Genomic DNA, 27,910 nt, shown 5'->3' with positions numbered 1-27,910 from the left:
TTAATTAACTCCTAAATTAGTTAATGCCTAAAGATGTCAAAAAGGTTTGCTACAACTAACATATTGCCTCATGTTTGTGGAACACGTAATTAAACATAATGCAGATCGTTACATCACTTTGACCTCACATGGTCTCACTTAGAAAACAGAGAGCTCAAAGAAGATCTGATTGATAGCTGAGTTAGAGTTTCAAAGTAATTTTGGAACAATATTCTTAAAGAGGTCAGACAGTGACAGATAATTTTTCTTTTTTTTTTCATAGAATCATAGAACTTGTTTTATGCTGTTATTCAGCACATGACAACCTAAAGAGCAATACTAAGCAAAAGCTGTAGCTTGGGACAGTAAGATCTGATAAATCAATTAGAAAAAAAATCACTTCTGTTTTGAAAAAATTGCATACCAAACTGCAATGTAGTCATTCACAGGTTCAGTCTGGAGTAAGGTAAAGTTGATATAAATCCCATGGCCTGGAGGTACAATAATTAACCAAGTACAGTCCTTGGAATTTGGGTATTCATCTGGAAATCCTGGGGAATAAACTGTACCATTCTGAGCAGTCACATTATAGCCACAAGGAGCTGAAAAGAAAACAAATGAAAAATTACTAGGAGAAACATACTTTTCATGTTACAAATGGAATATCAAAATGCTCCCAAATTCTAAAAGCTCCACAGGACAAGACACTCTAGGTCTTAAAGACAGCATTTTTCCTTGGTTGGTTTCTTCTCAGAGACAGAAAGTATTGAAACTTCTAAGAAATAGTTCATCCTGATGTCTTTCAGATTTCATGTCTTTAAATCCATCCAAATCTACTGGAAATATTGCTTTTATAGAGAATTCTTGAAACTAAGCACACATTTCAAAAGGGGCACCTTTTGCTTGCATTCAACATTGAGAAACAAATAAACAAGCAAACAAAGCTTCCATGTTTCCCTACAGCTGAACCCTAACTAAACTGGAACACAATTCTAGGGGAAAAAAACCCCAAACCCAAAACAAAGGCTGATTGTTCTTTCACTACCCCAAACCCAACCACTGTACTTTATTTCTGACAGTTTTTAGCCAAGTTTAATGATACTTCAATTGCAGTTTGTATGCTGATTACTCTTATGACAAGTAAAATGGAGATAGGGACACAAATTAGCATATACTTGCTGAATGAAATGTGGGCAAATGAAAAGATGTGGACATGAAAAGGTGGTTGAGTAATTCAAGGGTAGCAAATATGTAATAATGTGCTCTCTTTTGAGTCTCAGTTTGGGGGAATTGACTGATTATGGATGCAAGCATGGATCTGAGTAGACATATGGCCATTAGTGCAAACTAATGAGTCTCACTTATTAGAGACCTTAACCTCATCTGTGGGTACTCAGACTAGCTCTGGAACTTTTCTCATTAGCTCTTACCATAAAGCTTATGTTATTATTGTCAGGGTTCCTGCAACTCCTTCAGACCCTCTTCACTTCTTTTTCACCTTTCAACAAGTGATGGAAAAGGAAGAAGGAGAAAGGAAAAGGGAAAAGGGAAGAAGGACTGAGAAATGCAGAGGGTTGTCACATTTCCCATGTGGAAAATGTGCAGCTGTATCATTGGGCTAGAAAGATCAACTGGCTAGCCCTTTTTGGATGAACTGTTTTAGTAATCACTGGATTTATAGGACAGGTTAAGGAGGCTTTAACCAATTCACTTTCTTCATCCGTATCAGTACTAGCTAATATGATGCATTTAGCACATGTTCGCATCTTAGAACAGAATGGCATCTGCTCCTGAACTACAACCCTTTAGTGCCCAACAAAAAGGAAACAAGCTAAGGAAAATGAAGGGCAGCTGGTAATGCCTATCAGCTCTGATGGTTCTATGACGAAAATGCGACTTGAGCCCATTTTTTCCTGTTCCCTAATCCCCTACGTTTATGCCATGGTCAGATTGCCTGGTCTCAGAAATCTGGTCTGTTATCTCAACAGTATTCCATGTTTACGGCTAAAAGACTGCTTTTACAAGTATGCTTACTACATTGAAATACACTTTCTGAGACTAATGTAGTGACAAGTGGAAAATCCTTTAAGTTCTAGTTAAGATCTAGGATTTTTCTGATAGAAGTTTTACACTTAAATATATTTTGAGTTTATTATATTTTTACAGATTTATTAATGTTGTCAACAATTGCATATATTTTTTTATTTTGCCTCCATTATTCTCTAATACTCTACAAAGAATGCAGATGATTGATTGTATCTCAGTAAAGATAGTCTAATTCCTCTTAATATCATTGTTAGCCATGACAGATCAATAAATTGTTTCAGAAAAAAAAAAAAGTATCACAGATAACAAAACTCTAATAGAATAAGCAATACACACAGCTGATACTGGGCTTTCTCCAAAGATCCTTAAAAATCACAGGAGACAGAAAATTAAACAGAAATAACAGGCTATATTTCACAGAAGACAAAAATAGCTTTAGTTTGAATAAAAAAATCACTCTAAATTAATGAAGTTGTTATATTGCAGAGAAGCTTGTATTGTGAAAGTTCATATTATAAACCTGAAACTCATCTACCTCAAGGACAATGTCAGTTATGAACTTGGGGATGCCCATCTTCAGCCCCATGATACAAGAAGTTTAACCATGTCATCCTTTCATCACAGAGCATAAAGCCAACAAATCTGTCTTCTGAATGGGAACAGAACTGTGTAGACCACGTTAGCTTAAGACAGACAACTGAATGACCTAACGGGTGCTAGACAGCCATACACCACAGAACTCAGATGACTTAGGGGAAGAATCCAGAAAAAAATCCTGAAGTTCTAGCCATAGTGCTCTAAGTGGCAACCACCAGTCTTACAATTATAAAAAAAATTGCCCATGAAATCTCAGAAAGTTTCAAATTTTTAACAATTCAGTATAAAAAAATTAATATATTTGCAAAGTGCTGTTTTGCTGGGGAAGGGCAGGGGTGTTTGAATTCATTCTGCTGTTGGCAAGTACCTGCAGTTTAGCTAAACATTACAGGCATACTCATATTCTCTCGTATGATCTGATAAACCCTGAGATTTGTTTTCACAACACTAACACAGATCTTCAGTGAGATTCCTTAGAAGGGCAAACTTCCAGCCTCAACACTACCATTTCCCAGCTTTTTTTCATTATTGTTTTCCCTGTCTACTGATGACCCTGATATTATTCAAGAGGCAAAAACCCAAACCAACCCAAATGAAACAATAAACCCACAACATTTCTTTAGCATAAAGGGAGGGAACTCTACAAGTAGACTGGAAAAATTCTATGAGTTTGGGACTTCTAGAAATTTGACATCTCCTACTGTCTTCCTAGGTTCAAATGTTTAGAAAAAACAGCAATATCAGGAGCCACCTAGTCTAACTGTTCTTATCTTCCCCCAGGTCCCAGGACTTTTTTCCTATTAATTAAATTGGAAGTAGCATATCTTTTCTTTCTCTAGGAAGAACTAATATACAAAAATTTGAACATAGTAGATCAAGTGGCTAAAAATATCAAACTATGATTATACAGAACATAGAAGTGGAGCAATTTTTAATGCCAGTAGACAAACAAAATACACTGCTTCATATTTTTGAGAGAGACCTGCACTATGGTAATTCCCTTAGTTCATATGCGAAGCTTGGAAGGGTACTCAACATTTTTCTAGTACTACTATAAATCCAAAGAAATCATGAAATACCGAAAATATATGGAAAGGATAAAAAGCCCTTAACAAGTAAAACCTTAGCCATGTAGCCCAGTAAATATAGTTATGCACTGCTAATAACAGCCCATAGACTTTGTGTTAAGTTTACAAAACAGGCCACAGGCTCTCTCAGGTTGTTTATGGACTTGTTCTGGCAGTCTGGAGACTTGTTTTAACTTGTAATTATCTAATGTTCGTCAGGTAACTACTTACTACTTCATTTTAGCTTTGTACAACTGTGTGATGTAACACGATGTCATATATATATTATATATAATTCTGCATAAAAAAGAGTGATAACAAATAGGTTTTCTCTATAGAATTAACTTCTCGTAGCCCTTCTCCCAGACTGAGACCATTCACCTTAAGACATATAGGTACTGGAAGAGTGAGTCTACACCAGAGAAAGGGGTAGATATTAGATGTTTGTCTGTATATTATTCTAGCATTACCTAATTTAAAATATTAGTAACACTGTAACTGTACTAATAATAATCCTTTGATTAGACTGTTAAGATTTTCTTTGGAATAACATTAAAGCCTTGGCTTTGCACCTATGGCATGTTTCTTTTGCCCATACCTATATTCCGAGTGTAACAGACTGGTGAGGATGCAAGCAACCTATCTCATAACATGGATGCAACAAATTCTTACCAATATATTTTGGCAACAGTGAAAAAGCAAGAATATCTACAGATAATAATAGCAGAGACACCGTCATGATGATTTTCTTACTTGAAGGGAACAAACAGAGAAATACCAGGTGTTTTCAGTATTCTTGAATCACAGACCTATTTTCCACATCTTACACACAAATATTCATAAACCTTTTTTTTATTAATCATTTATGGGTGACATATTCATTGTCAGATTTCCATGGGACAACTGCACAGACAACCCAATGTATTACTCTGAAGCAGCGTCAACTTTCTTTTGTGAGACACTACCAGATCTCTTATTTCTCTCAGCCTTCTGAAGTATGTGCAATCTTCTGTAGAAATGATTTGATCTGAACTTCTAAGAATACTGGCAATAGCTAGAAAAGTGATTGAATTCTTCCATTGATTTTGCTCTTAGACCAACTGCTAAATTCCAATGATCAGAGACTTTATAGCCATTTGTTTTCCTTATTGCAAAAACATTTGTATGTCATAATAATTCTTTCAGCAGTGCTAGACTGCGCTTTAATGTACAGAAATGAATTTTTGACAAAGCAAGTAGTTTGCCACCTGACAGACTGAGAAAACTCTGCAAGCTCAGTCAAAACACTAAGAAACCTGCTCTTTAGTCAGAAATCATAGCTATAAATGTACACAACTGCACACACAATGGAGATGCATGCATTCAGGCCCCAGCTGTGCTGAGCTGTGCAATGTAGATGCCTCTGGACAGGCTTGCAAGGTAGGATTCACATCCAAAGGAATGAGGACAAATGTACATTCTCAATTACAGCCATGTTAGTAACAGAGAACAGAGGAATTACTTCCTTGAGTTAGGAATGAAGATAAAACTACTAAATTAAAACTAACTGGATGGGGGGACAGGGAGAAGAAAGAATGACTTCATGTCATTATAAACTAGGTATTATTTTCTCTTCCTGTATGTTGATTCAAACAGAACAAATTGTTCATACACACTTCATCTAAGAAAACATAGAAAATGATAATTTGTACTACAAAAATCTAACCTACTCCTAACATAGACATCATGTGTCTTCAATATTCTTTCAGGAACTAGGGACTAAAAAGGAATGAGAGATAAAAAGATACAAGGCTGCTATGCCCTTTGGTGCTGCATCTATATCACTAGTCAGGAATATTATATATTATTTTGAAGTCCTTTTACGACTCCAAAGATGTTTTCATTTTGTGTTAGATCAGAAAAAAACATATTCTCACAAAACCAAACAGCTGATTTTAATCACCATCAAACTAGAGGAAACCCAGTGACGTTCTCACATGTAAGGTGAAAGCATTTAAACAGACATTTAATCTCTTTTAGGGTTAAAAAATACATCTGGATATAAAACAAATTTGTTTTTTTCTCTATGATTTAATTCTCGTGGAAGGTAATCCAACAAATTTCTATGATATTCTTAAGAAGTCCTAGATATAGAATACTTATGTGTGTTTTCCTTTAAGAAGTCTGATCGCTAACTGAAACTAGTATTGCAGTGTACCAGTTTGAATCCATTCACTTGAATCCATTTATCTTTAATCACATTTTCATCAGAAGAGATATATTCAAATCTTGCCCACAGTTTAACTGAATATTGCTTTTAATCAGAAACAATATATCATTGAAAGTTAGAGGTATTGAATATTTTTTTTCTGAAATTTTCATAAAAATACGCAAAATAGTCTCATTCCTCAAAAATTTAAAAATCAAGCTGATAAACCAATGTAGTTTTATAAACATGTATCAATAATGTGTCATATAGTAAAAACATCTGATAAACTTAAAATTCCTTTTTGCAACTTTTACCCAGTCTCATGTTCCTATATATTGTATCTATATAGATGCCACTCTTAGCTTGAAGTGCCATTTTGTGTTTGATGTGCCTTTAAGATGTATCATATACAGACTGCTGCTAAACTAATTGAATGTTAACTTTTTTCAGTTGAAACCTCTTAGTTGTGCAATATATAGGTCTACGTTCTAACACAGCACTGCTATTCCTTTGTAATTAATATTTTTAAATTATTAAAATAAATTATTAAACCATTAATGAGGATATTTGAAGACATTCTTTCTTTAGCTGACAACTTTCATTCAAAGCTTAATTAGTAAGAAAAGAGGGACCATAAGACACTGCAGATACATCACCACAAAAACTGCTGTGGAAGAAATCAAAATCAGGCTAAGGCATCTGACACAAACAGATTAACCTAGGATTAGGAAGAAAGGAAGATATGTATGATCGATATAAAACCAAAAAGTGTTGAAATTTGAAATTAGGTGCCTAGTTAAGTGTTAAAGATTCTGCTTGACAGACCCTGAACATAAAATTTCCCAGGCTTTGGAAGGGTCCTACTGAAGTGTTAATGCTGAAGTGCTGTACTGCTAGCTAGCAAAGACACTCTAGGTAGCTGCTTCTGTTGCTTTTATTCGGAAAAAGAATTAACTCCTCTGGATGTTCCAAAACCAGAAAAATCCCACACAGCATTATTTTAATAGGAAAAGGTGAAGCAGCTTATCAAACATGAAGAAAAGCCTTTAATTTCATGACATAAAAAAATAGAGCGCTTTATTACAGGCCAGGATAATGGAACAGAATGACCTGTGATACTGATTCCAGTTCTTATCAAGTGAGGAGCCTGGAAGATTATTTCTCAAAGATGAATGATGTAATGGTTACCTTTCTTATCCATCCTCTCAGTTTAATTTATACCCTTTATTCTTCTCATTTCTGATTTACTGCTACAAAAAGGATCCCAAAAATACATGCTGTAAAAGACCAACATTTTAAGATAAATGCTCCATGTTTATCTTGTTAAGATATCAGTAGGATTACCCCAAATGCCAACAGTTTAATAATAAAAAATAGTAATAAAAATAATTAAATATATCTAGAAAAATCTCTAATACTAACACTACAACAACATTCAATAAACCAATACAAAATACAGTGAGTGTGGAAACAATTTTCAGAGAGAAAAGAGATTATAACTTGTCCAGAAATCTAAGAATCTAGATTTCTAAGAGCATATGCAAAAAGATGTGTTTTCCCACTGATAAACATTTCAAATTGTATCTCAGAAATTAATATCTGTGAAAATTCATTTTAATTAGTAAACTAAAAGGATATAGGGAGTATATGGATTTGGTATCTTAAATGTCTTTATTCTAGCAATACAAAGAGTGTAGGTCAACCTTAACGGGAAGAGAGAAAAAACATATATTCTTTTATCTTCTCACGTCCTTTAAAGTATTTTCTTTCTCTATTCTTATGCAAGATAACAAAGCACATTGTAGCTGACCAGCAGAAGATATCACAATGAGTTTTAAAAACCTGTATCATCAGGTGGAAAGATTTAGAACTAAATACAGTAATATTATCATTCAGTAGAGTAAGTCATATTAATATGTTACATAAAGACTGCACAGAAGATATTTTATCAAGCAATTATTCCATAACTTCCGTATGCTCTTCCGATTTGTATTTTTTTCACACACATTTTTTGAAAGTGGCGTCATTATTTCTGCACAAGATAGTCCCTATGCTTACTTGATATTCTGCTTGTAACTTAATGGTTCTTTTCACCCTAGCATTGTATTGTATATGGAACATATGTCAATAGTATTCTATCATCATCCTTTACACTTTTATATCACCCTTTAAAGGGTTTTGTAAAACTTTACCATATGTTTAACGTGGGGAAAAATATTTCATATCTGTTTATAGTGCAGTTTTATCATGAATAACCTTGTGTTTTCTTTGAAAACATTGATAATGTTGAATCCATAATCCAATAGCCTTTGAATAAAAATACCTTTTTCAAATAGTCCTTCCTCACCTTTGAAATTTTTTTAGAACTCAAAATTAATTACTTATTCATCCAAGTAATACATGGAAAGATATTTTGTAGAATGCTATATTTTTTTAATTAAAAAGTCACATAGAGCTACGGATCACAGTCAATGTAAGGTCTTACGTACCTAGAATAGGACTTGTAACACATTTAAGTGCAAAATTGAAATCTCCAATCCTTCCATTCATTTACTGTCTAATTCAGGAGGCGCTTAAAGACAGCACGCTTAGGAAAAAAAAAGCATATAACTGGAGTACTTCAGCCCATGTTTTAGGCTGAATGAATTCTCTAAAATAAGTACAGAAGTTGGCTATAATAGTCAACAGAAAGAGATAGGTGGCCTTAATAGAATCTTACAGAGCAAGATTAGACACATGACTTAAAAAGAATGTTACAGACTCTTTCAGTTAAAAGATATGGGAGATGATGGTTGACATCTTTAATCTAAATATGCCAGTGGTAAAAGAGTTGGGGAAAAAAAAAAACCCATCAAAAAAGGAAAAAAAAAATCATTATGCATTATAACCAATCACTTTGACAAAGATGTGATGCATTATCACATTGTATGTGTCTAAGGAAAGCATTAGCCCTACTCTCACAAAGAACTACATTTTCTCATGCCTCTCCACTCTTTTTCCTTTGGGAGGTATGGGTTTATAACAGATGCCTATATTGCCTATTGCAGTGTGGACCAATGGAGTTGCATAAGGCTCAGAAGGTGTTTCACAACACAATTTCAACTATAGTTTTCTAAAATAATATAATTCCTTAATAATTATATTAATTGGTTATGCTGCTATTTCTTTTTTTAACATATTCTCCCTAAAAGAGAAATTAATAGTCCAAAATAGGTTTTAAATTATTTGCATGCATTCCTTCTTAAATTGAAATATGTTTTTGCAAAATGTGTAAACTGCCTTCCACCTGTACTGATGCACAGGTTAAAACAAGAAAAAATGGAAGTCATGGGAACAGCAGCCACATCTTGATAGCCATTTAATAGTAAACGTACCCATTGACCATACAGAAGTTACACATTCTCTCGTATGCTAGAAATTTTCTAATGCCATTTAATACTGGAAACCTCATTTTAGTACTTTGACTTCTATACTGTCATAAATGCAAACCAGCGTAAGTGCCTGGCAATAAAACTCTGTACTTTAATTTGAAAATAAAACTCAATGCTCTCATTTGTTCAAATATGTACTACTTCCTAACTGAACTCATTCCCAATGCCAAATGTTCTCTCCAGACATTGTCTTTTTGCTTTGGCCAGTAAGGCACACTTATGTCTTACTCCTGGCACTTGTCAGATTTCTAAAATGTCTATGTAATAGTATGATAAAATACAGTTTAAATTAAAATGAAAAAAAAAAAAAAGAGTTAATAATCCTTGGTTTAGTAATTCCTATTACTGTTATTATTACACCAAGAATTGGGGTTTTGTAATTGTTTTTGTGCTTTAACAAGTCTCAAATGCACAAAGATTTGTATCTGTGAAAACCTTCATCCAGAAAACTCATTTTAAACATTATTTCTCCCTTGTAAGTCCTTTGCATTCCAAGAAATATGCAATACTTTCAACCTCCTCTATATATTTACTTTACTAGATTTCTGAGCAATTTATGGTAATTTGCATGAACTATTATGGAACTAGAGCTTAAATTTTATGGATTCTTGTAATACTGGATTTAAATGACAACATGAGGAAATAATACAAGCGTCCCTTCCCAAATACATGTACAAAATACATGTTCATGCTGCAGAGCAATATAGTCAAGCTGTTAGGAGAATATCTGTCTCAGAAATAATAAGAAAATAATTTGAAATTATTATTCACAGTACTAAAATCCTCACTTGGGAAGCAAGGTATTGCAGTGCTGAAGCAAATCTTTAGTCCATCTAGTGCAGTTTTTGCTTCTGACAATGTTCAAACCTTGATGTCTAATAAGAGGGCACAGAAGAATCCAAAGCAGAAAACATTATGTTAATCTGTCCCACTGGAAAAGTTCTTTCTAGCCTCTAGCAGTCTGTCCTGAAGCAGAATGACTGACTGACTCTTGTTTCACAGTTTTTTCATGGCTTATAACTGTAGCTCAGTTACATCTTTATTAAAGTCCTCGCAGCCTTTTCTGGTTTGACTAAACTAAAACCTAAAAGTTTTGTGTAGAGCAGCATCTATTCCATCTTTCAAGATCAGTGTCAAATATATTGAACATACACTCTTCAGTGAAAACCTGTAGCACCATCAGTCTCATGTTATGGTGGAAATAATTTATTTCAATCTATTTTGTATCTTAGCTGGTTGATTATCTATGACACCACTTCAGTTCTACACAATGACTACCCAGCTTTGTCACAGCATCCCATACGAGACTTTGTCAAAGCCTCTAAAGGTCTAAAGGAATGTCGGAAATTTTGCTTCTGTACTTGTATTTTTTAGATGAAAGTCCAAGTAAAAGCTTTACAATGGAAATTTTATATGTTACATTGTACACTGTCCCCCTGCCCCCCAAATCAGAAAAAAAATCACATGGAGTTTAAGATAATTTCTGGCAGCATCATGAGTTCCCATAATCAATACAACTGACAGATATTAATAGGAACAATAAATCACTGCTGAGAAACAGGAATCATAAAATATTTATGATTTATAAAAGCACATACTATTCTGACTTTAGTTGCTTACACTATAGGTTAGGATAAAGGTGCAGTTCTTCAGCAAAAGCTGCATTACATACATGCGCACAAACAAATAAACAAAAAATCAGAAAGCATTGTGAGTTCTGAAGCAAAGGTACTACCAGAAAGTTACCTTCGCATCTGGGGAAATGATAGTTCCAATTTCTGTTGATTCCATGTTGGCATGTGAGAACAGGCTGACCCCTCAAAACATACCCAGGATAGCATTCAAATGATACCGACTGACCCACACTGTAATCGGAGTTGACTATATATCCGTTCAAAAAAGGAGGAGGATCGGGGCAGTTCTGTAACTCGTAAGCTGGAAGAGAACAGAAGTACTTGTTATTGCTTAGTCAACACAGGAAGTAAACATTAATATAAATTCTGTAATACATTCCATAATAGGTAAACACTGGAATGCCAAACTCAGTAGTAGAGTGATTAACACTCCATTCATCCATAGGGACCATCCAGTTCTTGACAAAGGAATGAAAAAATTAGCACTAGAGACAAAGCATAGGAAAGATCAAAATCTGGAATAGAATGAATTGCCATCTACATCAGAAATTTAGAAAGGAAAGTCAAAGAAACATTGGGTGCAGGGCATGAAGATGGAATATTGTTTTAGTAGTTCATGTTGAAGCTTCAAATTAGAATATTATATAAATTATGTGTTTATTTTTAGTTAAATTTCTAGGTTCATACCTAGTGCCCAAGATCTGTGATATAACGGTTTTATAATAGGATAACATTTTTTTAAGCAAGATACACAGAATTAATTTTTCTAATAAATAAGATGGATATACTTAGTAAGTATATCACAAAATGACTTAATTTCATGAGTACATCAAACATTTTCATAAAATTTATTTATACTCAGTTTTAAGTCTGAAATAAAACCAACCTTGCTCTGACTGCAGCAACACTGAATCCAAAAGCTGCACACAGTAATACTAATAATTTAATTGACCACACTTAATAGATGATCACTTTTCTGCCAAGATTTTCAAGATTTAAAATTATCACAGAATTTTTCACATGTCTTTTCCCTACCACGATATACAAGAAACAATATAATTAGTTCCAAGTAAGAAATAGTAAAATTTTTTAGGAAAAGAGATTTTTCCATGATGCCTGAAATTAAACTATATTAAAAATGCATATATATTGAATGACCATGTTCACAGTGCAATTTCCAAAATTTGAAAATACTTTTTTTTTTTAAATGAATATGCAAGTATACTTATACAATTCACGGTGGCATAAGAACTTGAGAAAACTTTTTTTCTGATAAAATTCATATACTGCTCTATATGTCAACTACTAGGAATGTAACCTCCACACAACAAAAAATGGAGTTTTGTAGCACTATGAGCACTATGTAGCAAACCAAAACATTTCAAATTGAGGATAAGCTTATGAGGATAGCTTACTATGGTGGCTAATATTTATTTAATTGGCAATATTCCAGTTTGTTCATTACCTGCATCAGTTAAATTGTAGAATGACTTCAACAATAAATCAGCACATAACTAATCACAGCAATTGTTTAAATGTGTTTTCATGTTTAAACACTATAGTAAGTATTCTAGTAATGTATAATAAAGTCATTCATTCAATAAAATTTTATGAAATACAAAATTTTCACAATCCATTGGATTTTTTAAATATTTATTAAACTATGCAAAAAAATCACCTGACCAAAAAAATTGAAAGAACTAATGAAAGATTACGAAGTCAAAGATCGCCAGAAAGATCTGGAAAAGTGTCAGAAATCTACCAAGGAAAAAGTTCCTTCTAGGTACATCTCCATATAAAAAACTGCATTAATGATTCGTCATATTTAATGTCGGGGTTTGTATTTTCAAAGACCTCAAAATACTATTCAATTAAACTTATTTAATTCATACAAAATAGTGTGATGAAAATCAGAGGGTTCTTTCATTAATAACATTTACTAAGATATGAAGATAATTTATAACTACATGTTTCCATATTGAAGATATATTTCCTTAGAATATTTAAGTGATAAATTGTTCCATGGGAAGAAAAAAAGAAAGGCAGTTTTATAAAAATGTTATGTAGATTCACTCACAAACAACTTCACATAGATAAGATAGTAAGTGACAGCCATTTAAGAAATAATTATTGAGAAGATGAATGTTCTGCTCTCTCTGAGCATTCTATTTACAGTTATGAAATACTTCTGTCAGAACATAAGAAAGTTCAAGTAAGAGCAGTAATATCAGTGTGCTTTATATTAACATGTGCCATTAAGTCCAAGCTCTAAAAATACAGTCAGAGAGATGAAGAACATATTCTTGAACAAAATATTTTGTTATTTTTTCAAAGCTAATCATTACAATATGGACATGTTCATCCCAGAAGTATATACTTATTATTATCAATTAGATTATTTAAACCAGCCATTTCAGCAAGACTGAGGTAAATATCTAACTTAGGTGTGCTTAAGTGCTTACTTAAAGTGAAGTTTGTACTTAATTGCTTCACTGAGGTACAGCTACTGTCATGAGTTTTTTTAGTCATTGCTGATTACAGTCACGCTATGCAATAAATAGAAGATTTATTTTGAGTAAGCTGCCTTCTTTTTCCTAATTCATTCAGTGAATCCAGAATCCAGTGTTTGTAACATTACAAAGCTGGAAGAGGTATGGAGGTACCAGAAATATTCCAAAATCCTCTAATAACTGAGACTCACCTTCCCCCAAATAACAAAAAATTAAGAAAATTAAAACTTAACAATCAGAATTAATTGTTACTAGAAAGGAAATACAAAAAGCTTTATTCTACCTTAATTATGGTTCATTAAAATTTTGTGCTAAATCTAGTCATAGCTTATTAATTTTTAATGCTATTATTATTCCTCATATCATTATTCATATAATACTTTCCAGATAATATTATTATCAACACTTTTATACAGAACAGAGTACTAGAAAGATTATTTAAGGGTACAGGACATATTAAGACTAATAAATTAAATAAAAAGCTACTTAGCAAATTATATGAGAAGTACAATAGAAGATTATCCTGGAGGATCAGAGGATCTCACAGATTTACTTGACAAGGTGCAGCACTACATTGCCCAATAGTTACCATGATGGTGTTTTGGAACAATGACAATAAGTGTTGGAACTTTTAAACTTTGATTTTAAACAACCTTTTGAGGACATGAATACACATGAAAAATATCCTTCCTTATTGGTTAATTTGTTGCAGTACAGTATTCATAGGTTACATTTTAAATGTACTTAATATGGTCTTGGATTTTTTAAGTTAGTCTTGAAAATTCATTTCAGAAAAAAGCTTCTCTCACTGATCTACATAAGAAAACGTAGGAAAAGCTCAGGTGAAAGAGGAAATCCTGAAAGAACTTCACCATCTCTCCCTCTAATTTGCACAACATCCTTTAAAGTCTCTTGGATTGCTAACGGAAAAAAATAAAGCCTACCTTTTAAAATTCTAGTTAGTGTTTCTTCGGAAATGCATATTTTTTTTTCCTATTGGAAGAAAGGTAAACAAAACACACAGAGAAACGTCTGGGGTTACTTCTGGTATTTTTTTTTTAGTAAGCATAGAACCTCTGCCTAAAGCAGATCACCATAAATTTGGCCAGTCAGTCAGGGGTGAAAGCATTTGTTCATGAGCAGAGCACAGTTGTTTTGGGGGTTTGGGGTTTTTTTGTTGTTTGGTTTTTTTTTTTTAAAAGGTGTAAAATGTGAAGATATTCTCTGCATGTGACTTCTGGTATAAATCCTATAGATGACTTATAAATTATTGGAGTAACTATAAGTCAGGTGATCCATCTGACTACGATATCATGATTTACAGGCCATTCAGGGAATATGTTTTATGGTTTTAATATAAATATGAATTATATTCTTCTCAGTTCTCTTGATATATGCAACAACTATACCTGATTTAACAGAGCAATTCATTATTCAGTCATCACTATCAAATATTACCCACAAATCCTGATGTCACATCTCACAAAAGAAAGCTTTTTTATGAGTGTCATGCCCAAAGACTTGTTTGGTATTGAGCTTTAAAAAATGATATACCATTTCACAGCAGAAAAAACTGTAGTGAGAGCCTGAAATGAAGCCCAAAGTAAAGGAAATCTGAGAAAAAGATTTAATTCCAATGCTGGCAGCAGTCAAATACTTAAATTTTAAAATGATCTCGTATTGACATTCGGCATTTCTTTGTGCAGTGTATCTTCCACTGGTAAGAAAAGAAAGTAAAGCACAAAAGAAATAAAACTGATCTGCTATCTTGTTTTTATGATTCAAATGTATTTTCCTTCTTATATTAACACGAGGGTGACTTGTTGCCTTTGCAAGCGCCGCATACATCTATAACACCTCAATATGGAAATAATTACAGAGAAATTGTATTAGCAGAGTTGAGCATGCAAACACTCAAATGTTAGGAAAGCTCACAATTAAGGCTACTTAAAACTTTCATTTAGTCTTATTGTACATTCCTCCAGTATCATGCTGTGTATAACTACAGACTCAAAACCAAAATCTACTTCTTAGGCTAGACTAGACTAGACTAGCATGGGTTGGGTTAGGTTGGGTTGGAAGGGACCTTTAAAGATGATCTAGTTCCAACACCCCTGCCATAGGCAGGGACAAATTTCACTAGACCAGGTTGCTCCAAGCCCCATCCAACCTGGCCTTGAACACTGTCAGGGATGGGGCAGCCACAACCTCGCTGGGCAACCTGTTGCAGTGTCTCACCACCCTCATCTTAAAGTATTTCTTCCTTATGTCTAATTTAAATCTACCCTCTTTCGGTTTAAAACTGTTGCCCATTGTTTTGTCATTAAAGGCCTTGGTAAAAAGTCTCTCTCCATCTTCCTTACAAGATCATTTTAAGTACTAAAAGGCCACAATAAGGACTCCCTGGAGCCTTCTCTTCTCCAGGCTGAACAACTCCAGCTCTCTTGGCCTGTCTTCATAGGAGTGCTGCTCCAGCCCCCTGATCATCTCCGTGGCCCTCCTCTGGACTCGCTCCAACAGGTCCCTGTCCTTCTTATGTTGGGGGCCCCAGAGCTGAACACACTACTCCAGATGAGGTCTCAGGAGAGCAAAGTAGAGAGGGAGAATCACCTCCCTCAACCTGATGGCCATGGTTCTTTTTATGGAAGCCCAGGACATGATTTGCTGCAGCCCAGGATAGGATTGGCAATCTGGAACATCAGTTTATTGCCTTAAGCACCAAAGAACATAATTTTTCCAGATGCCATGACACAGGATTAGTCTCACAAAACATCACTTAATTTTGTCTCGAGTTAGAAAATCGTTTGCTATCCCAAAAGATCTTATTTTAGTTCCATTAGCATTCCCTTCCTTAGGACATTATCTGAAACTTTTTTAGAAATACAGCAGGTTTACAACAAATCCCTTTTTCCTTCTATGATCCCTATGACTCAGAAGCTCCATCATAGTTGATTTTTTGCTAGATGAAGGTCATCAGATTTAACATGTTCAAATGATATTATGTATGTGCATGAGCATGCTTGTGGAAGAAAGGGAGTGCAATTAGAACTTTTTTCTGTGTTTTCTGGAATGTGTTGCTCTCCAAATACAACAGGGTAAGATTCTGACTTCATATTCCGCTTTATGCTATACTGAAATTCAGATCAGACTGAAAATGGTCTTGGAGTTCTAGTAATAGGCATGAGGATTCTCCCAGTAAAAATAACACAAATAAAACATTTTATCTGCTTCCCTTAAAGAAGCCCTAGCCCTAAAGGCAAAGGTATGTGAGAAAAAGATGTTCCAGAAATATTAAAAGGCTGAGGTAACAGTCATAATATAGCCAGGGATTAAAAACCAGACATATGTCTTAACAACCATTAGGTTAATTGTATTCTTCTGTGTACTAGATTCTGTTACGAATCTCTCAGAGGCCATAAAAGCTATTTATTTCTTCTGACCTAGCATATATCTTGATTCATTCTACCTATATGCAGAGTATCCCAAGCCTGTAATTAGCTAACTTGGCTTGCCAATCAAACTTGTGTGATTTTTTTTCTTCCCCTCAGACCTAGTGTGCACAGGCTGTTTACATCTCAGATACTGAGATTTGACAGATGTTAGGGTCTCAGAAATTCAAGATTGCCAGTCAAACGCAATTTAGAAATGTTCTTCTAAGTACTTCTGATTGCTTCCTGTCTTGGCTGCTTCTCATAAGTGGCAAAACCACAGCGGTAATAACAAAGAGACATCCTTTCTCAATTCTTCTGTTTTTTTTTAAATTGAAAAGTACTGTATTTATTTCAACAACAGAAAAAATATAATTAAACTTAAATGTTGCTATTTTAAAAATCAGGCTCTTTTAAAGTCCTGCCATTATCTTACAAATAATAATAATTAAAAATTAATAAAATGTACCTTAACTGTTTTAGATAGTTCAACAGGTAATCAGTATAAATTTCCTGCTTGCCACAAGTGAAACAAAAGGTTTCACAACACACACAAATTCAGTAACTCAGTCTTGAACATAATGGAGTACCCACCATTCCTTACGTAGTGCAATTGCAAAGCTGAAGTGATAACAAGACATGAAAACATCAGAGCATAAAACAACAAGGAGCTGACTGGCAATGGTAATCAGAGCTGTAACTTCCCTAGGGTTCTGCTAAGGAGACAAAGCTTTCTACTGCATTCAGAAATACAGAGTACCTAAGTGATTTATTTTATATATTCAAATCCTGTGCTGTGAGAATTCACAGGCTAGTGCTTAAGAAACAGCACTAGCTCCTTGCAAGCATGGGAAGCAAATATTTTACTGTTCTCAGTGTGCATACACTTTTCTTCTTCCCTAAAATAATGTGCTCAGAGTACAATCCCAGGCTATATTAAGCTTTAATCTCATATTTTTCCGTCTTCAGAAAGTCAGTAGAAAAATTGAGAAATAGCATTATTAATTCTATCATTCAATATACAATATTCATATTCTTTGCTTTCCCCCGAGATGAGGGGGTTATCAAAAAGTCCTATCCTTCATAAAATGCTAAGGTCTCTAGAAAACTTCATTTTTTATGACATGAAAGTTTGCTTGAATAAGCATACCCATTAACAATCTCCCTTTATTTTCAGACTGGTATCTTTATAAAAAGGCATCTACCTTGCAAAAAAACATCTGCTACCTTAATGCCACGACTTGTTGTTTTCTAGTTAGTAGAAATGGCACTTTTTTTCACTGATGAAAAAGCAGTCCTTGAATTGAACCATGTTTAGCACCATTCAGTAAAAGGACAAATTTAATCTTAAATCCATTTTAATGTAACCTTAAGTACATTTGAAAAAATCAGACTAGGATTAAGCTATGCAGTCTTGTGGGCACTTCTTAATATGCACGCACTCATTAAGACACTAGAATGGGTTTGCTGAATGTGACTACAATTATTGACTCTTTTTGCCTACTCATCTTTTTTAAGGGTATATCAAATTAATTTCATTATTAGAAAAGCAATGCTCTTTTTTTCCCCAATTATAGTATATTAGGACAACCTAAACTGGGATCAATTAGAAGTAGTCTGAAAAAATGTATCTTAATGTATAAAGATGTCAGGTCCTCAGATCTGCTTTGCTTTACAAATTCATTTCTATATGTCGTGGTTTAACCCCAGACAGTAACTAAGCACCACGCAGCCGCTCACTCACTCCCCCCCATCCAGTGGGATGGGGGAGAAAATCGGGGAAAAAAAAGTAAAACTCCTGGGTTGAGATAAGAACGGTTTAATAGAAGAGAAAAGAAGAAACTAATAATGATAATGATAACACTAATAAAATGACAACAGCAATAATAAAAGGATTGGAATGTACAAATGATGCGCAGGGCAATTCTCACCACCCGCCGACCGACACCCAGCCAGTCCCTGAGCGGTGATTCCCTGCCCCCACTTCCCAGTTCCTAAACTAGATGGGACATCCCATGGTATGGAATACACCGTTGGCCAGTTTGTGTCAGGTGCCTTGGTTGTGTCCTGTGCCAACTTCTTGTGCCCTGGCTGGGCATGAGAAGCTGAAAAATCCTTGACTATAGTCTAAACCCTACTGAGCAACAACTGAAAACATCAGTGTTATCAACATTCTTCGCATGCTGAACTCAAAACACAGCACTGTACCAGCTACTAGGAAGACAGTTAACTCTATCCCAGCTGAAACCAGGACACTATAGAAATGGCAAAAGGGACAAAAGCAAAAGTACTGACAAAACTTAATTTTTAAAATATTCAGTATAAATTTGTTCTCTAATTCTTTGCAGAATGTAGTTTGTGTATGCTACATCTGCTTGCACTAATACAAACCCTTCAGTTTTCCATACAACCTTTACTTATTCCTGACAAATATTTGTTCCCTTTTACTTAAGATGCCTGCTTTAGATGCCCTGAGAGATTAAATACTTTTGAAATACGCATCCTGGAAATCATGTAAATTATTACTGATGGGCGTCAAAAGGTATACCAACTGTTAGGTTTACCTGGTCAGGAGGATGGATGGATTCAGTACATTGCTTTGTCAGCAGCTGAACAAACAAAGCCTGGGGTTTTTTTATATGTATGTTACTATATATCTACATAATATCTACATAATATCTATGCGGTTTCTGTTTACCTGCATCTGGGCACTACATTCTTACAAGCAGACACCACAATGATAAGACTTTTCTGGATTACCTTACCTGATTTGCAGCATCTCCAAGCCCTTGAAACAAAATAAGTTTTCTGTCAGAGTAAAATGTCATGGGTTTTATGCCATTTATGCACCTGACTGTGCAAGATCTCAGAGATCTGAGATATGTCTGGACTTGCCTTCGCCTGAGCTGATTTTAGCTCACTTTAACAACTGTGAGCAGCCAAGTGATTATTACCTAACATGTTTTAGGTTATGCCCTGCAAATACCATGTATGCTAAAGGCCTGGCAAGCCCTGGCAGTCACTGCTTAACAAACAATAGTCCTTTATAGTAATTGAAGCTGCGGAAAGCAACTTGCAAAGTTTGGCAGAGAACCAGTAAGAAAGAAGCAGACTATGGTAAGAAAAACATGTAAAAAGTAATCCAAGTTGAACCCAAGACTGAAGAGTAAGAAATCCCTATCGTGAACATCAGATGTTTCCCAGTAAAGAGCTTGGGATGCTGATGACTGCCTCTCCAGTTCTACACGAAAAAGAACGAAGCTGTCAATGTTAGGTTCCATAAGAGCAGTGGGAGGGTGAACAGCATACAAAAGAAATGAGGTGTATAGGAGGAAGATTTTGCGTTACAATTTCAACTGCATTGCTTACAATTTTGTTCTGTGTTAATTGGCTTGGAAAACTTAACTGTGTAAGCATTAATTGGACTAAAAATAAATGTTTAGCTTTCTATATATGATAAGCTTTCTTTAGCCCATAAAAGGTTTTGAATGTGACACCCATGCTAACCTCTCATATTTAATTTCCATGCCACATCTATATCCCATGAATAGCAGTTAGACAAGACACAATGTGTATTAAAATGAGTTGTGACAAGGAATATTCCAACTGGGTAGCCAGCAAGCCAAAGTGAATTGATATCTATGGAGTAATGCGGCATCTTTCCTGACAACAAGGGCACTATTTGAGCAATCTTCCAAGTTACTGATATTGCTTTTCAAACAGTTCTAGGAACTGTGAAATTTGACTGAAATTGGCCAATGGTTTCAAAATTGCATAACAGAAGGATATCAAGACGAATGACAGTCAGACATCACAACGGTGTAAGTCCTGTCATCCAAGCAAATAAGGCTAAGACTTATCTGACGTTTGACTTACTGAAAGGAAAACAAAATTTCTAGCAGGGAAGAAAGGAGAAGGAAAAAGAAGCATTTTGAAGTAGTGAAGAATTACTTTTTAAGTCCAGTTTCAGCAACTGCAGACCAGCTAAGAGGAAGAGAGAGAAATCCATAAGTATAAAATCAAAAGAAGTAGGAAAATCCAGAAACAATCTGGGAGATAAGATAACTAAGTATCAAGGGTAACAGGGCTAGGACTGGAAAAGAAAAGTCAGCTGTCAAAAGCAACATATACTTTGTTTGAAGAAAAATAAAGCAGCCATTAAAATTGCTCAATTGTAAACCACTGGCATTTTTTGTCAGAGCATGTCACAGGAATAGTGAATACACTGAAACACCAGTACTTCCAGCAACTTTTCTTAGCTTACAAATATCTTGAATTAAGAGTACAATTTCCTACATGTTTTAAATGGTGCTGAGAAGTTACTTGTGCTCAATAATATGAAGCTACCATCTTAACAGCAATCCCAGACTGGACATAGCTTATAAAAGATTCTTTCAGCAGTATACCATGGATGAATAAAGGAATGGTGCCTGTAACAGGCAAAAAGATACAAACTGAATTCGTGGTTTGACTGAAATAATTGACACAACTGTTAGTTTCAGTAAGCCCAAGATTTCATCTGATCTTTAGACCTTGGGTTATGGCCATCAGCTTAACTTCTGAACATACATGTAATCTTCTTAGCTACACTTGAATACCATGTGAATGATTCCGCAGGCTTAGTTTCCTATTGCTGAGCATACTAAATTGCTCTAATGGGAAACAACCAATATTGGCTAAATGAATAAAATAAATAAAAAGATAGATGACTTATAGCAATACATTTTCCTGCAGTTGTAGTTCTAAGAAATGTAGCACAGATTAGAGTCTTTCTGTCTGCAGTGATAAGCAGATATTGCTTAAATATATGCAATAAATTAAAGGTAAATAGATTTGCCTGAGACAGGCTAAGTATAGAAAATGTTAATATCATTGAATCATAGAATCATAGAACGGTTTGGGTTGGAAGGGACTTTAAAGGCCATCTAGTCCACCCCCCCTGCAAAGAGCAGTGACATCTTCAACTAGATCAGGTTGCTCAGAGCCCCGTCCTACCTGACCTTGAATGTTTCCGGCAATGAGGCACCTACCACCGCTCTGGGCAACCTGTGCCAGGATTTCACCACCCTCATTGCAAAGAATTTCTTCCTTATACCTAGTCCAAATCTACCCTCTTTTAGTTTAAAACCATTATGCCTTGTCCTACTGCAACAGGCCGTACTGAAAAGTCTGTCCCCATCTTTCTTATAAGAGCCCTTTAAGTACTGGAAGGCTGCTATAAGGTCTCCCCAGAGCTTTCTCTTCTCCAGGCTGAACAACCCCAACTCTCTCAGCCTGTCCTCACAGGAGAAGTGTTCCAGCCCTCTGATAATTTTTGTGGCCCTTCTCTGGACCCGCTCCAACAGGTCCATGTCTTTCCTGTACTGAGGACTCTAGAGCTGGACACAGTACTGCAGGTGGGTTCTCACCAGAGCGGAGTAGAAGGGGATAATCAGCTCCTTCAACCTGCTGGTCATGCTGCTTTTGGTGCAGCCCAGGATACAACTGGCTTTCTGGGCCGCGAGTGCACGTTGTCGATACTGATAGGTACTGGTACTGGGTTTTAAGTGAAAACAGACCCAAGCACTCACCAATGATTGGAGGAGTTTGAAGTACATCTATGTCAACTGCATTATGTCATGAACTAATCAAAATATATACAAATTTTTTTTTCCTAGATCTACGCTATCTTTTACTTTGATCTGGACTACCATTTCCTTAAACATCAACAAAGATCACTGTCCTTGCCAAAACTAGAGAATTCCATGTACAATAAATATATTTTGATCCAGATACACAAGAAGAAATAAAACCATAAAAAGCTAAGTATTATGATGATTAAAAAGCAAACTGAACCTGTCTTCTTGTCCCCCTGCTGAAACTGTCACAGATCGTTAAAAAAGGAATGTATGCTTTCCTTTAAAGGGAACACAAAACCTTGCTGAGCAAGCTGGAACATCGCCTCTAGAAGAACGTATTTATACAGTCTACAAAAACCATAAGATTTAACTATTAATTTCATGACAGAAAATACTGTTAGTTAGGAGTTAATCACATGTAGTTGAGCCTATAAAGACTCAATACCATTAAGGGCTTGTTGTCGTAAGGAAAACCACACTAATCAGAACCAGAACAAAAAGCACTGGAGAATATACAGAAAACATACCACATGGCTTTTTATTTTATTTATTTGGCATTTCTGCAATTTGACACTGTTCTGTCTTTCCAGAAATTTCTAAAAAGAGTCATTTGTCCAATCACAATCAACCTTGACTGCTCAGAAAAAAAATCATACTACGTGGGTGTAATGTTGTGAGAGTATTCCCTACTTCTAAGACTATGTGACATACCAAAACTCCACAGGCAATAGAGAGATACAACCTCTTTGTGTGCATCCTTTACTAGCATTAGCCTAATTCAGGCACTCAGACTCTTCCTCTCTACCCATTGACTCTGTAGATACAATCTAACTATAACTGTATATATGTGTGTCTGCAAATAAATACTGTACTGGGCGTGGCTACGATGGAGTTCCTTTTCTTCACAGCAGCTCATATGGTGATGTGTTTTAGATTTGGGACCAAAACAATACTGATAACACATTAATGTTCTGGGTTTTGCTGAACAATGCTTGCACAGCTTCAAGGCCATCTCTATTTCTCACTCTGCCCTGCCAGTGAATAGATTGGGACTGTGCAATGGGTTGGGACAGGACGCAACCAGGCAGATGACCTGAACTAACCAAAGAATTATTCCATACCACATAAAATCACGCTCAGCAATAAAACGGAAAAGAGGGGGTTTAGGGACATTAATCATCATTTGCTTGGGAACTGGCTGAGCATCAATCTGCCTGTGGGAGGTGTGGAATAACTACTGGAGGTGACTTAGAAATTAAACCTATAATAAAGGTATGGCATTGTTCACACATTAAGAAAAGATATAACATCGAAGAAGCCTTCAGGGTGGAATGCAACTGGTATGCAAGGAATCCATTCCATAGTGGTTCTCTAGACAACATTACCTACAAACTGGCATGGAGGGTGGAATGGGGTGAAGACTCCATGGCCAGGCTCTGTGAATCACTGCAGAAATGGGAACTTCATGCTACTATGGTACTGATAACCTGCATATTTGACCCCCATCCCAAAGGCTACCCGCCTCCAAGGTGCGACCACCCCCTCGCTGAGCCTGCGATCTGAATTTTTGTTAATCTATACCTTTAAAAGTGAAGCGAGAGAATTTTATACCAATCACAATAAAGGTATGTATGACTAGAGTCACTCAAGCTCCACCTTGAAGTAAAAAATGTATAAAAATGGCCTAAGGAAGGGGGAATGTTAGGGAAGGTAACATCAAAGACAAGTCAGGGAAGATACCATCACAGACTACCTCTGACTCCTGGGATCAGTCGATGGGCTGAGCCTCCCTCCCCCCCCCCATAGAGACGCCTTTGGGTAAGATACCGACTACTTAGTAATCTCTCTCTATATAGAATCACTTTTCCTTTTGATTTCGCGTGCTGTATTTAAGTTCACACGTGCTTTTGCAGACAGTGTATTTATCACCGACAATCCATAAGAACCTATAAATCTGTTGGTTTAATAAACTGCACTATTCGTTAAGCCAGCCATATAAGTTTCTCATTGGGCGCCGCCAACTCTCTAAGTCTGGCTGTGTGAGTCCATGGAGCACGACTAAGCTGAAAGTGCAGTGTGCTATTAGTGAATGCGTAATTGTGAGCGTTCAATAAGTTGAATGTGACTGGACTAATAGTGCCAAATTGGATATCACTCAGAATCTAAACCTAGCCACCCTCAGCCCCTCTGATATCTGAGGATAAGCTGGAACGCAAGGGGGTTTATTTTCTGCCAAATTACTTTAGCCTTTCACATGACAGGAGGTGGTGAGTGATTGTCTTTGCATCACTTGTTTTGTTTCATTTTCTTTCCTCTTCCCCTTATCTTTTACTTATTAAACAATGTTTTTTTTATCTTGGCCCCCAAGCTTTATTGCTTTTACTATTCCTTTTGTCTTCGTCTCATCCCCCTAGGGGTGGAAGGGAAGTGAGCAAGCAGCTGCATGGTGCTTAACTGCCCACCAGGATTAACCCACAACACATACATGTTTATACAAACATATCTGCTTATATACATACATATGACAACCTAACCAAGTTAGCTAAATTAAGAGCCTAGAATAAGGTGGCACAAATCTTCCTCACTGCAGTTAGATGAGAATTGAACCAGCCATTCTATTGTCTTAAACTATTCAGATACTGCAGTGGGGCTCAACAGTTTTGAGTAAGACTAACATTTTAGAAATATGAATGAATTAATGTTTTATTGTTACTAATGGGGTAAAAAACAAATGAAGACAAAGAAAAAAGCCAACAGTAGAAGACCACAAAAAGTTCACGCTTTTAAATACTGAATATGTGTTCGAAAATACAGATAGAGAAAGTGTGTTATCTGGTGTCTTTTCATTTCCTATTAATTTTCACATAAGTCTAGACTGCAAAAAAGTAACATAAGAATTATAAAAATTTTCACCTGAATATTTGAAATAACTCATATTATACTTTGAAATCCTCATTCATTATGCTAAATATAACAAGATTTTATAAACCGGAAAACAAGACAGTGAATATTGGCAGTATTGTTCAATAACAGTATACCTTAATGGGATGGAAAGGGGTATCAGCTATCACCTTTGGCAAATGACATCACCTTGGCTTCAGGTTTTTAAATCAGTAAAATAAAGATTCCAATTCAACACAATTTCAGTTGTAAAAAAGTTCAACCTATGGATTAATCAATCCAAAGATTTAAAAATGCTATATAGTATATTGATAACATTTTTTTTTTTTTTTTAAATTACTTTTCCTTTTTAACCATAAAGTTCATTGTGCTAGTTCCTACTTACCTTGGTATGTCAACTTAAATCCTTGCCTGTTTTCTGAGTGATCACTGTAAAAATGGACCAGTGTTTCATGAGTGGTACTTAGTAAGGGTGATGGGAGTTCTGTTCCACTAAACTGGCCGATCATAGAGCTGGTGTGGTAAGGCCCATTCTGAATTTCAAGGAAATCATGATTTGCTTCAGTAGAGAAATTCAGAAACTGAATGTGTGCACCTGCAGCATTGAGAAAGAAAGAAAGAAAGAAAGAAAGAAAGAAAGAAAGAAAGAAAGAAAGAAAGAAAGAATAAAACCAGAGGTTTTATAACTCATGTTGCTTAATGCTACAGCATGCAAATAATAAAAAAAAAGTCATAATAACTGTTATAGGCACTATATTTATATTTTGACACCATTCAAGGTGGGATGCTTAAATTAAGGAAATAGACACCACGTATTGCAAGAGTTGGAGCTTCTAATTTTTTTGTTCCCAATAAATATCATAACCACACATGAAGAGACCAATGAAAGGAAATCACAAAGTCAACAACCAGATATTTGTCAGGTTCCTAAACCAGCCAACAGAAACACTCAAGCAAGGGGCACATCACAAATCCTGCTGTGTCACAGCATGGTCAGGACTCTGCCGTAAGAGCATTACCGTAGCTGGGCCAGGCCTCTCATAGGGGCTCAGGATCAGCTCAGCGCACAGGAAGGTTACTACAAGTGATCCTTCAGAGGCAGAAATTCAGCTACCTAGTTCCAACTATCTACTCTACTTTGTTTTTCCTGACCGAAGTCACCTATATTTGCCTCCTCTTCCCTCCGGCTTGGGCCAGTGTGCCTTTAGAGCCATTCTACTCTGTGTGCAGTACTATAAGATGCACGGAACTCCAGACTGGTGACAGGTACTTACTCAGAACCATTTACCACAATCCCTCTCCAGAAGTCAGGTGGTTGAACCAGGCCTTTCTCACAAAATGAAAGGGAGAGAGACAACCCCCAAAATGCTGAACAGTCAGAAGAATAAGCATAATCTCATGCAAAGAGCTGTTTTTAAGTTCTGGCACTACTTCATGTGGACTAAGGACTTGAAATTCCGGCTTCTCAAATTATGTGTATATATAATATCAAAAGAAGGATGGAGGATGAACCCCTGGTTTAAAAGGCCAGTAGTACCAAGTAACTTGCAACTGCACCGCTTGGGCCTAACCTTGCTCTGGTAGACTACGAAGAACTAGCTGGAATGGAATAAAACAGAATTATTGAAGGATCCAACAAAGCAGTGTGAAATGTTCAATGCCTTAACTTTCTGCTTGACATTCTTATTCAGCAGTAGAGTCATCCTCATTCCAGGAGAGTACTTTACAGATTACCAGCATAATCATTCAGGTCATTCATTCAGTCTTGCTCTATAGCTCATCTCTTTGCCTCTGTGGTTTGACTTCTATAAAAGGGATACTTTTTCCTACAGGAGAAACTAAATAAGCTACCAAATAAATTGGTTGTTATAAAACACTCGTAAAAATATGGGATATTTAGCTCTAGTACCTTCTCTGACCTATGCAGAGCAGGAGATATGAAAACAAGTATTTCAGCTGCTGAAGAAGAAAACTTATTCCAATGCTATCAATAGAGAGGCATTTACAGAACATATCGAAGTCTCAATATCAGCCATCTCTTGTGTGATGTCTGATACGGTTAGTCTGACTTGAGTGAAACCACTAATTTTATAATGTTCTCGGGATTTAAGATAAGGTAGGACACCAAGCAGCTTGGAAACATCTTGACTTCAGTATCAGCATTTAGTGATTCCCACCAGGGACTGGATGTCAGCAGCATAGGAATTCTAAAGAATTGAGCAGCCACTGAATATTATAGTTAAGTTGCTAAAGTGAAAGTAGATAATTGAATCTGACATATGTATATAGACCCAAAATCAGTGTTTAGGTATTTAAATAAAAGTGGCCTACTGTTCTGAAATAGTCTCTGATGAGCCATGGAGTGCATTTAAAATTGAATCAGTTTATTTAATTACTGAGGAGGAATGTATATGACTAGTTGTAAATATTCAGTACAGAAAAGCTTTAAATCTTAAAAGTAAAAAGTAGATTTACCAGTAACTTTTAAAAAAATTAAACTGCCTAGAATAG

General features: G+C 35.6%; 1 protein-coding gene across 1 annotated transcript in view; it reads right to left on the bottom strand.

The window, feature by feature from the left end:
* Positions 1 to 27,910, bottom strand: part of CSMD1 (CUB and Sushi multiple domains 1) — a 1,244,565-nt gene that overhangs the window by 135,761 nt on the left and 1,080,894 nt on the right. Inside the window, exons 41-43 of the mRNA XM_049818613.1 lie at positions 25,785 to 25,994; positions 11,055 to 11,243; positions 404 to 581 (exon numbers count right to left, since the gene is read on the bottom strand). Of these exons, the coding sequence (XP_049674570.1) occupies positions 404 to 581; positions 11,055 to 11,243; positions 25,785 to 25,994 (577 nt within the window). The remainder of the gene's footprint in view (positions 1 to 403; positions 582 to 11,054; positions 11,244 to 25,784; positions 25,995 to 27,910) is intronic.

The sequence above is a fragment of the Accipiter gentilis genome, chromosome 16 (genome assembly GCF_929443795.1).
Source record: "Accipiter gentilis chromosome 16, bAccGen1.1, whole genome shotgun sequence".
Taxonomy (NCBI): domain Eukaryota; kingdom Metazoa; phylum Chordata; class Aves; order Accipitriformes; family Accipitridae; genus Astur; species Astur gentilis.
This window is presented reverse-complemented; position numbering and strand designations above follow the sequence as displayed.